The sequence below is a fragment of the Oncorhynchus masou genome, chromosome 10 (assembly GCF_036934945.1).
Source record: "Oncorhynchus masou masou isolate Uvic2021 chromosome 10, UVic_Omas_1.1, whole genome shotgun sequence".
Lineage (NCBI taxonomy): Eukaryota > Metazoa > Chordata > Actinopteri > Salmoniformes > Salmonidae > Oncorhynchus > Oncorhynchus masou.
In genome coordinates this window covers 49,893,891-49,905,922 of record NC_088221.1, presented here as the reverse complement: position 1 = coordinate 49,905,922, position 12,032 = coordinate 49,893,891, and the positions used below count along the sequence as shown (strand labels likewise).

Sequence of the window (12,032 nt, the reverse complement as noted above, 5' to 3'; positions counted from 1 at the left end):
ACCACTGCACCACAGCAGAACCTGGCTCCCTGTAGAGGAAAGGCTGTGCAACCACTGCACAACAGCAGAACCTGGCTCCCTGTAGAGGAAAGGCTGTGCAACCACTGCACCACAGCAGAACCTGGCTCCCTGTAGAGGAAAGGCTGTGCAACCACTGCACCACAGCAGAACCTGGCTCCCTGTAGAGGAAAGGCTGTGCAACCACTGCACCACAGCAGAACCTGGCTCCCTGTAGAGGAAAGGCTGTGCAACCACTGCACCACAGCAGAACCTGGCTCCCTGTAGAGGAAAGGCTGTGCAACCACTGCACCACAGCAGAACCTGGCTCCCTGTAGAGGAAAGGCTGTGCAACCACTGCACAACAGCAGAACCTGGCTCCCTGTAGAGGAAAGGCTGTGCAACCACTGCACCACAGCAGAACCTGGCTCCCTGTAGAGGAAAGGCTGTGCAACCACTGCACCACAGCAGAACCTGGCTCCCTGTAGAGGAAAGGCTGTGCAACCACTGCACCACAGCAGAACCTGGCTCCCTGTAGAGGAAAGGCTGTGCAACCACTGCACCACAGGAAAACCTGGCTCCCTGTAGAGGAAAGGCTGTGCAACCACTGCACAACAGCAGAACCTGTCTCCCTGTAGAGGAAAGGCTGTCCAACCACTGCACCACAGCAGAACCTGTCTCCCTGTAGAGGAAAGGCTGTGTAACCACTGCCCAACAGCAGAACCTGACTCCCTGTAGAGGAAAGGCTGTGTAACCACTGCCCAACAGCAGAACCTGGCTCCCTGTAGAGGAAAGGCTGTCCAACCACTGCACCACAGCAGAACCTGGCTCCCTGTAGAGGAAAGGCTGTACAACCACTGCACCACAGCAGAACCTGGCTCCCTGTAGAGGAAAGGCTGTGCAACCACTGCACCACAGCAGAACCTGGCTCCCTGTAGAGGAAAGGCTGTCCAACCACTGCACCACAGCAGAACCTGGCTCCTGTAGAGGAAAGGCTGTCCAACCACTGCACCACAGCAGAACCTGGCTCCCTGTAGAGGAAAGGCTGTCCAACCACTGCACCACAGCAGAACCTGGCTCCCTGTAGAGGAAAGGCTGTGCAACCACTGCACCACAGCAGAACCTGGCTCCCTGTAGAGGAAAGGCTGTCCAACCACTGCACAACAGCAGAACCTGGCTCCCTGTAGAGGAAAGGCTGTGCAACCACTGCACCACAGCAGAACCTGGCTCCCTGTAGAGGAAAGGCTGTGCAACCACTGCACAACAGCAGAACCTGGCTCCCTGTAGAGGAAAGGCTGTGCAACCACTGCACCACAGCAGAACCTGGCTCCCTGTAGAGGAAAGGCTGTGCAACCACTGCACAACAGCAGAACCTGGCTCCCTGTAGAGGAAAGGCTGTGCAACCACTGCACAACAGCAGAACCTGTCTCCCTGTAGAGGAAAGGCTGTGCAACCACTGCACAACAGCAGAACCTGGCTCCCTGTAGAGGAAAGGCTGTGCAACCACTGCACAACAGCAGAACCTGTCTCCCTGTAGAGGAAAGGCTGTGCAACCACTGCACCACAGCAGAACCTGGCTCCCTGTAGAGGAAAGGCTGTGCAACCACTGCACCACAGCAGAACCTGGCTCCCTGTAGAGGAAAGGCTGTCCAACCACTGCACCACAGCAGAACCTGGCTCCCTGTAGAGGAAAGGCTGTGCAACCACTGCACCACAGCAGAACCTGGCTCCCTGTAGAGGAAAGGCTGTGCAACCACTGCACCACAGCAGAACCTGGCTCCCTGTAGAGGAAAGGCTGTCCAACCACTGCACCACAGCAGAACCTGGCTCCCTGTAGAGGAAAGGCTGTGCAACCACTGCACCACAGCAGAACCTGGCTCCCTGTAGAGGAAAGGCTGTGCAACCACTGCACCACAGCAGAACCTGGCTCCCTGTAGAGGAAAGGCTGTGCAACCACTGCACCACAGCAGAACCTGGCTCCCTGTAGAGGAAAGGCTGTGCAACCACTGCACCACAGCAGAACCTGGCTCCCTGTAGAGGAAAGGCTGTGCAACCACTGCACCACAGCAGAACCTGGCTCCCTGTAGAGGAAAGGCTGTCCAACCACTGCACCACAGCAGAACCTGGCTCCCTGTAGAGGAAAGGCTGTGTAACCACTGCACCAACAGCAGAACCTGACTCCCTGTAGAGGAAAGGCTGTGTAACCACTGCACCACAGCAGAACCTGGCTCCCTGTAGAGGAAAGGCTGTCCAACCACTGCACCACAGCAGAACCTGGCTCCCTGTAGAGGAAAGGCTGTACAACCACTGCACCACAGCAGAACCTGGCTCCCTGTAGAGGAAAGGCTGTGTAACCACTGCACCACAGCAGAACCTGGCTCCCTGTAGAGGAAAGGCTGTCCAACCACTGCACCACAGCAGAACCTGGCTCCCTGTAGAGGAAAGGCTGTGCAACCACTGCACCACAGCAGAACCTGGCTCCCTGTAGAGGAAAGGCTGTGCAACCACTGCACCACAGCAGAACCTGGCTCCCTGTAGAGGAAAGGCTGTGCAACCACTGCACAACAGCAGAACCTGGCTCCCTGTAGAGGAAAGGCTGTGCAACCACTGCACCACAGCAGAACCTGGCTCCCTGTAGAGGAAAGGCTGTCCAACCACTGCACCACAGCAGAACCTGGCTCCCTGTAGAGGAAAGGCTGTGGAACCACTGCACCACAGCAGAACCTGGCTCCCTGTAGAGGAAAGGCTGTGCAACCACTGCACCACAGCAGAACCTGGCTCCCTGTAGAGGAAAGGCTGTGCAACCACTGCACCACAGCAGAACCTGGCTCCCTGTAGAGGAAAGGCTGTGCAACCACTGCACCACAGCAGAACCTGGCTCCCTGTAGAGGAAAGGCTGTGCAACCACTGCACAACAGCAGAACCTGACAGACCAACCAACCTGCACATGTCCTCTATGCTTATTGTTATTGTTCAATGAATGGTTATTTTGACCCTTGGTTATTGTTGTTACTGTTGTCCAGTTGACAATATTGATTATTATTAACTATGTTAATATTTTAAATGTCCAAAAGAAGCTTTGGCAATATGTACATTGTTACGTCTCGCGAATAAAGCAAATTGAATTGAATTGAATGAGAGAGAGAGAGAGAGAGGGAGAGAATGAGAGAGAATGAGAGAGACAGAGAAGAGAGAGGGGAGAGAGAGAGAGAGAGAGAGAGAGACAGAATGAGAGAGAGAGATTGTGGGGGTGTTGACCCAGCTGCCTTCATCCTGATGATGTCACCGTTGCCATAGAAACAATATGTAGTAGCTGGAGAGGGGCTCTGATGAGGAGAGGAGAGGCAGGGAGGGAGGTGACGGAGAGAGGAGAAGGAGATGTGGTCTGTGTGTGTCTACCCTTCTCTCATACACCTACGACAATAAACACACACACATACACACCAATGCACTTATTACCACAATAACCACCTCCACCTCACACACACACACACACACACACACACACACACACACACACACACAGAGAAAATACAGAGTGATATGTCACGGCATGTAACACACAGGGTACTATCAGTGTCATTCAATCTCTTTGCTAAAACACATTTATACGCATGTGAAGTCAAGCTCAGCCACGAAACCCTATCCCACATACGTAAGCCTCCCCTACCATAACAACTAGTCATCCCATGAATAATCATATATAACAGACACCCCAAGCACCATAACACTGAGCCAAGCTGCAGTGATAGATACATTCGTTCCACAGATCCAGAACAAACCAACAGTCTTTCACTTGCTTACCATGTCTGAAGTAAGCCAGCTGTGGTACCTACTGTAACTACATAAGGTTGTGTGTCTGTGGTTCCTACTGTAGCTACATAAGGTTGTGTGTCTGTGGTACCTAGCTAGCTAAGGTTATGTGTCTGTGACACCTACTGTAGCTACATAAGGTTATGTGTCTGTGACACCTACTGTAACTAGCTAAGGTTGTGTGTCTGTGGTACCTACTGTAGCTAGCTAAGGTTATTTGTGTGTGGTACCTAGCTAGCTAAGGTTGTGTGTCTGTGGTACCTAGCTAGCTAAGGTTATGTGTCTGTGGTACCTACTGTAGCTAGCTAAGGTTATTTGTGTGTGGTACCTAGCTAGCTAAGGTTGTGTGTCTGTGGTACTTAGCTAGCTAAGGTTGTGTGTCTGTGGTACTTAGCTAGCTAAGGTTGTGGCTCTGTGGTACTTAGCTAGCTAAGGTTGTGTGTCTGTGGTACTTAGCTAGCTAAGGTTGTGGCTCTGTGGTACTTAGCTAGCTAAGGTTGTGTGTCTGTGGTACCTAGCTAGCTAAGGTTGTGGCTCTGTGGTACTTAGCTAGCTAAGGTTGTGGCTCTGTGGTACCTAGCTAGCTAAGGTTGTGTGTCTGTGGTACTTAGCTAGCTAAGGTTGTGTGTCTGTGGTACTTAGCTAGCTAAGGTTGTGGCTCTGTGGTACTTAGCTAGCTAAGGTTGTGTGTCTGTGGTACTTAGCTAGCTAAGGTTGTGTGTCTGTGGTACTTAGCTAGCTAAGGTTGTGTGTCTGTGGTACCTAGCTAGCTAAGGTTGTGTGTCTGTGGTACCTAGCTAGCTAAGGTTGTGTGTCTGTGGTACTTAGCTAGCTAAGTTTGTGTGTCTGTGGTAATTAGCTAGCAAAGGTTGTGTGTCTGTGGTACCTAGCTAGCTAAGGTTGTGTGTCTGTGGTACTTAGCTAGCTAAGGTTGTGTGTCTGTGGTACCAAGCTAGCTAAGGTTGTGTGTCTGTGGTACCAAGCTAGCTTGTGTTGTGTGTCTGTGGTACTTAGCTAGCTAAGGTTGTGTGTCTGTGGTACTTAGCTAGCTAAGGTTGTGTGTCTGTGGTACTTAGCTAGCTAAGGTTGTGTGGCTGTGGTACTTAGCTAGCTAATGTTGTGTGTCTGTGGTACTTAGCTAGCTAAGGTTGTGTGTCTGTGGTACTTAGCTAGCTAATGTTGTGTGTCTGTGTGTGTCTAAGGTGTGTGTGTGTCTAAGGTTGTGTGTCTGTGGTACTTAGCTAGCTAAGGTTGTGTGTCTGTGGTACTTAGCTAGCTAAGGTTGTGTGTCTGTGGTACCTAGCTAGCTACGTACTTGCAATGAGGAATGAGGAATGAGGATGGGACAGAGTGTAAATAATTCAGTTCTGTCGGCGGCTGTGTGGTGCAGCGTGTTATGGGCTAGGTCCTGCTGGGATGGTGTGTGTGTGTGTGTGTGTGTGTGTGTGTGTGTGTGTGTGTGTGTGTGTGTGTGTGTGTGTGTGTGTATTTGAGTGTGTTGTAAGTTTGGTCCTGCTGGGATGGAAGAAAGCAAGAGGAAGGCTGTTTAAATGTTGATGAGGCAGGAAGCGTGTGTATAATCATTACAGGATAGAAGAAAAGTTCTCGATTTTGTGCTCTACTCCACATCTACTCCACATCTCGGCTGTGATGTCAGGACTGTTATATGCCCTGTTTTAGATACAGACGGGGCTACTACTGTGGAATCAGGACAGAGGGGGTTGGGGGGGTTGACATACTACTACTGTGGAATCAGGACAGAGGGGGTTGGGGGGGTTGACATACTACTACTGTGGAATCAGGACAGAGGGGGTTGGGGGGGGGGTGCAATCAGGACAGAGGGGGGGGGGTTGACATACTACTACTGTGCAATCAGGACAGAGGGGGTTTGGTTGGGAGGGGGTGGACATACTACTACTGTGGAATCAGGACAGAGGGGGTTTGGTGTGGGAGGGGGGGTGGACATACTACTACTGTGGAATCAGGACAGAGGGGGTTTGGTGTGGGAGGGGGGTTGGACATACTACTACTGTGGAATCAGGACAGAGGGGGTTTGGTGTTGGGGGGGGGGGGTGGACATACTACTACTGTGGAATCAGGACAGGACCTGCAAGTAATAAGGAAGCTGCTCACTCTCTCTAGCACACAGCAGGCCCATCGTCATACGGTTCAACTTTTATTGTCACGTGTGCAGGTACAGTGAAATACCTTACTTGCAAAGCTCAAAACCCAAGAATACAGTAATTAATATCAATGTAATACTAAAAAATATATATAAAAATTAGGACAAAAACAATGAGAAAAAGAAAAAAAAGAATAAGAACACGATAAAGTAAGCCGCCTCACTACATGACCTTTCCAAAATCATTGGCATTAATATGGGCAATAGGACTCACCAGTGACGCAGCGGTCTAAGGCACTGCATCTCAGTGCTGGAGGCGTCACTACAGACACCCTGGTTCAATTCCAGACTGTATTACAACCGGCCGTGTTCGGGATTCCCGTAGGGTGGCGCACAACTGGCCCAGCGTTTGTGCATCGCACTGCCAAATAGTGACTCATGAGTCATCACTCCAGAGAACGCGTTCTCCACTTCTCCAGAGGTGTGCACGGTGATCTTAGGCTTGTGTGCGGCTGCTTGGCCATGGAAACCCATTTCATGAAGCTCCTGATGAACAGTTTTTGTGCTGACGTTGCTTCCAGAGGCAGTTTGGAACTAGATAGTGAGTGTCGCAACCATAGACGGACGATTCTTACACGCTACGCACTTCAGCACTCGCCGGTCCCGCTCTGTGAGCTTGTGTGGCCTACCACTTTGTGTCTGAGCCGTTGTTGCTCCTAGACATTTCCACTTCACTATAAAAGCACCTACAGTTGACCGGAGCAGCTCTAGCAGGGCATAAATTGGACGAACTGACCTGTTGGTAAGGTGGCTTCCTATGACGGTGCCACGTTGAAAGTCACTGAGCTCTTCAGTAAGGCCATTCTACTGCCAATGTTTGTCTATAGAGATTGCATGGCTGCTTGCTCGATTTTGTATACAGTGGCTTGCGAAATTTTCACACCTCTTGGAATTTTTCCTATTTTGTTGCCTTACAACCTGGAACTAAAATCATTTTGGGGGGATTGGTATCATTTGATTTACACAACATGGCTACCACTTTGAAGATGCAAAATATTTTTTATTGTGAAACAAACAAGAAATAAGACCAAAAAGAACTGAAAACTTGAGCGTGCATAACTATTCACCCCCCCAAAGTCAATACTTTGTAGAGCCACCTTTTACAGCAATTACAGCTGCAAGTCTCTTGGGGTCTGTCTCTATACATACATATATATATATATATATATATATGTGTGTGTGTGTGTCTCTATAGGCTTGGCACATCTAGCCACTGGGATTTCTGCCCATTCTTCATGTTAAAACTGCTCCAGCTCCTTCAAGTTGGATGGGTTCAGCTGGGGTACAGCAATATAAGACATACCACAGATTCTCAATTGGATAGAGGTCTGGGCTTTGACTCTTTTCTCTGTATACATCAACGATGTCACTGATGCTGGTGAGTCTCTGATCCACCTCTACGCAGATGACACTATTCTGTATTCATCTGGCCCTTCTTTGGACACTGTGTTAACGAACCTAAAAATGAGCTTCAATGCCATACAACACTCCTTCCGTGGCCTCGAACTGCTCTTAGACGATAGTAAAACCAAATGCATGCTTTTCAACCGTTTGCTGCCCGCACCCGCCCGCCCGACAAGCATCACTACTCTGGATGGTTCTGACCTAGAATATGTGTACAACTACAAATACAGTGGGGCAAAAAAGTATTTCGTCAGCCACCAGTTGTGCAAGTTCTCCCACTTAAAAAGATAAGAGAGGCCTGTAATTTTCATCATAGGTACACTTCAACTATGACAGACAAAATGAAAGCCAGTACATGTCCAGGCCCGTCTGAAGTTTGATTTTTAGTTAACACATTTGGATGATCCAGAAGAAGATTGGGAGAATGTCATATGGTCATATGAAACCAAAATATAACTTTTTGGTAAAAACTCAACTCGTTGTGTTTGGAGGACAAAGAATGCTGAGTTGCATCCAAAGAACACCATACCTACTGTGAAGCATGGGGGTGGAAACATCATGCTTTGGGGCTATTCTTCTGCAAAGGGACCAGGACGACTGATCCGTGTAAAGGAAAGAATGAATGGGGCCATGTATCGTGAGATTTTGAGTGAAAACCTCCTTCCATCAGCAAGGGCATTGAAGATGAAACGTGGCTGGGTCTTTCAGCATGACAATGATCCCAAACACACCGCCCGGGCAACGAAGGAGTGGCTTCGTAAGAAGCATTTCAAGGTCCTGGAGTGGCCTAGCCAGTCTCCAGATCTCAACCCCATAGAAAATCTTTGGAGGGAGTTGAATGTCCGTGTTGCCCAGCAACAGCCTCAAAACATCACTGCTCTAGAGGAGATCTGCATGGAGGAATGGGCCAAAATACCAGCAACAGTGTGTGAAAAGCTTGTAAAGACTTACAGAAAACGTTTGACCTCTGTCATTGCCAACAAAGGGTATATAACAAAGTATTGAGATAAACTTTTGTTATTGACCAAATACTTATTTTCCACCATAATTTGCAAATAAGTTCATAAAAAATCCTACAATGTGATTTTCTGTTTTTTTCCCCTCATTTTGTCTGTCATAGTTGAAGTGTACCTATGATGAAAATTACAGGCCTCTCTCATCTTTTTAAGTGGGAGAACCTGCACAATTGGTGGCTTACAAAACACTTTTTTGCCCCACTGTAGATAGGTGTACAGAGGCACATTATCAGCAACCATCACTCCTGTGTTCAAATGGTACGTTGGGTTAAATGTTATTTTAATGGACAAAAGACTTGCTTTTCATTCAAAAACAAGGTCATTAAAGTGACTATACATACAGTGGCAAGAAAAAATATGAGAACCCTTTGGAATTACCTGGATTTCTGCATAAATTGGTTCTACAATTTAAGTCACAACCATAGACAAACATAGTGTGCTTAAGCTAATAATACACAAATTATTGTATTTTATTGTCTATATTGAATACATACTTTTAACATTCCCAGTGTAGGTTGGAAAAAGTATGTGAACCCCCTAGGCTAATGACTTCTTCAAAAGCTAATTGGAGTCAGGAGTCAGCTAACCTGGAGTCCAATCAATGAGACAAGATTAGAGGTGTTGGTTAGAGCTGCCCAGCAATATTAAAATAAGATGAAACTAAAATTGAGTTGTTTGGAAGGAACACACAACACTATTTGTGGAGAGTAAAAGGCACAGCACACCGACATCAAAATCCCATCCCAACTGTAAAGTATGGTGGAGGGAGCATCATGGTTTGGGACTGCTTTGCTGCCTCAGGGCCTGGACAGCTTGCTATCATCGACAGATTTCCCATCAAGGGATTTTGCAGGAGAATGTAAGGCTATCTGTCCACCAATTGAAGCTCAACAGAAGTTGGGTGATGCAACAGGACAACGACCCAAAACACAGTAAATCAACAACAGAAGAAAATATGCCTGCTGGAGTGGCCCAGTCAGAGTTCTGACCTCAACCCGATTGAGATGCTGTGGCATGACCTCAAGAGAGCGGTTCACACCAGACATCTTTAGAATACTGCTGAACTGACACAGTTTTGTAAAGAGGAATGGTCCAAAATTCCTCCTGACCGTTGTGCAGGTCTGATCCACAACTGCGGAAAAACGTTTGAGTTTATTGTTACCAAAGGCAGCGATCGTCGGAACCTGTGAAGTATGATTCCACCTTATTCCTATATTGTCCATTTGCTCGTTTGACCTGCAGACGTCGTAGCGTGACTTCCTGTACTTGTTCCTGTCCTCAGCCGTAGCCTCGGGGTTGTCTGCGGTAGCCCTTTGTGTGGTAGGCCGGTCCATTAGTTTAGTGCCAACCTCAGTGTTCATTTGTTGATTGGGGAAGTGATTCACGGGTACTTCCTGTTTGATCTTCTTTTTTTGTAAACAAGCATGTCAGGAATTACGTTTTTTAGTGAGATCCCAGGAGATACAGAGGGGATTCAGTTTGGTGGGGGTGTAATATTCAGGACATGCTAATGTGGGGGCGTTACAATCAGGCCATGCTAATGTGTGGGGTGTAATAATCAGGACATGCTAACGTGGGGGCGTTATAATCAGGACATGCTAATGTGGGGCGTATAATCAGGACATGCTAATGTGGGGCGTTATAATCAGGACATGCTAATGTGGGGGGCGTTATAATCAGGACATGCTAATGTGGGGGCGTTATAATCAGGACATGCTAATGTAGGGGGCGTTATAATCAGGACATGCTAATGTGGGGCGTTATAATCAGGACATGCTAATGTGGGGGCGTAATAATCAGGACATGCTAATGGGGGCGTTACAATCAGGACATGCTAATGTGGGGGCGTTATAATCAGGACATGCTAATGTAGGGGCGTAATAATCAGGACGTTATAATCAGGACATGCTAATGTGGGGGCGTAATAATCAGGACATGCTAATGTGGGGGCGTTATAATCAGGACATGCTAATGTGGGGGCGTTATAATCAGGACATGCTAATGTGGGGGACGTTATAATCAGGACATGCTAATGTGGGGGGGGCGTAATAATCAGGACATGCTAATGTGTGGGGTGTAATAATCAGCACATGCTAATGTGGAAACAGGATTCAATATACAGTAGGTTTGAGAGAAGGACATAGAGAAGGGTTGGCTGTGGTGGTGGTGGGGGGGTAGGGGGGGCAGGATAACCTGACATCGTAAGCCTTATCTGGGCCAAATGTGTGCTACTCTCTAGGAGATACTGACCGCAGAGCAGGAGGGATAGGATTCTCAGCTAAGAGCACACACACACAACACACACACACACACACACACACACACACACACACACACACACACACACACACACACACACACACACACACACATCTAGTGACACACACACAGGATACTCACCGTCAGAGCAGAACTGCTCCCTGGAGCACACACCTCCTCTCAACACACACACACACACACAACACAGACACAGACACACAGACAGCAGAGGGGGAGACAGCGTGTCAGAGAGGGCAGAGAGAGACAGACAGAGAGACACAGAGAGGGGAGAGACACAGAGGGAGAGAGACACTAGTGACACACACACAGGGGGAGCGTGTCTGTAGGGGGAGAGACAGGGAGACAGCATGACATCAGACAGGGAGACATTAACAGCAGCTCTGCTAAAACATTCATTAATTGAAAGGGACTAGATTATACCTGTTGATGGAAACTGTTTAAGTAGGTTCTAAAGGGACGTAGATTATACCTGTTCTGATAATGAAAGCACAGCACATCACACACTCTTCTGTTAGTAACATCATTAACAACAAATTCTCAGAGGCACACACCCAACTAAATATACCTGTCTGATGACATACAGCGTGTCTGTACCGAGGGCATCTAGCACGTGACACAACAGCAAACAGCATGAGGTCCTTGTATCACATACAGCGTGTCTGTACCGAGGGCATCTAGCACGTGACACAACAGCAAACAGCATGAGGTCCCTGTATCACATACAGCGTGTCTGTACCGTGGGCATCTAGCACGACACACAGACACAACAGCAAACAGCATGAGGTCCCTGTATCACATACAGCGTGTCTGTACGTGGGCATCTAGCACACACAACAGCAAACAGCATGAGGTCCCTGTATCACATACAGCGTGTCTGTACCGAGGGCATCTAGTGACACAACAGCAAACAGCATGAGGTCCCTGTATCACATACAGCGTGTCTGACAGGGCATCTAGCACGTGACACAACAGCAAACAGCATGAGGTCCCTGTATCACATACAGCGTGTCTGTACCGAGGGCATCTAGTGACACAACAGCAAACAGCATGAGGTCCCTGTATCACATACAGCGTGTCTGTACCGAGGGCATCTAGTGACACAACAGCAAACAGCATGAGGTCCCTGTATCACACACGTGGGCACAGTGACACAACAGCAAACAGCATGAGGTCTGTATCACATACAGCGTGTCTGTACCGAGGGCATCTAGTGACACACACACAAAACAGCATGAGGTCCCTGTATCACATACAGCGTGTCTGTACCGAGGGCATCTAGTGACACAACAGCAAACAGCATGAGGTCCCTGTATCACATACAGCGTGTCTGTACCGAGGGC

At 48.4% G+C, this 12,032-nt stretch overlaps 1 protein-coding gene across 1 annotated transcript in view; it reads right to left on the bottom strand.

Moving 5' to 3' along the window:
• Positions 1-12,032, bottom strand: part of ptprna (protein tyrosine phosphatase receptor type Na) — a 111,961-nt gene that overhangs the window by 90,221 nt on the left and 9,708 nt on the right. Inside the window, exon 3 of the mRNA XM_064976975.1 lies at positions 10,813-10,845. Coding sequence (XP_064833047.1) covers positions 10,813-10,845 — 33 coding nt within the window. The remainder of the gene's footprint in view (positions 1-10,812; positions 10,846-12,032) is intronic.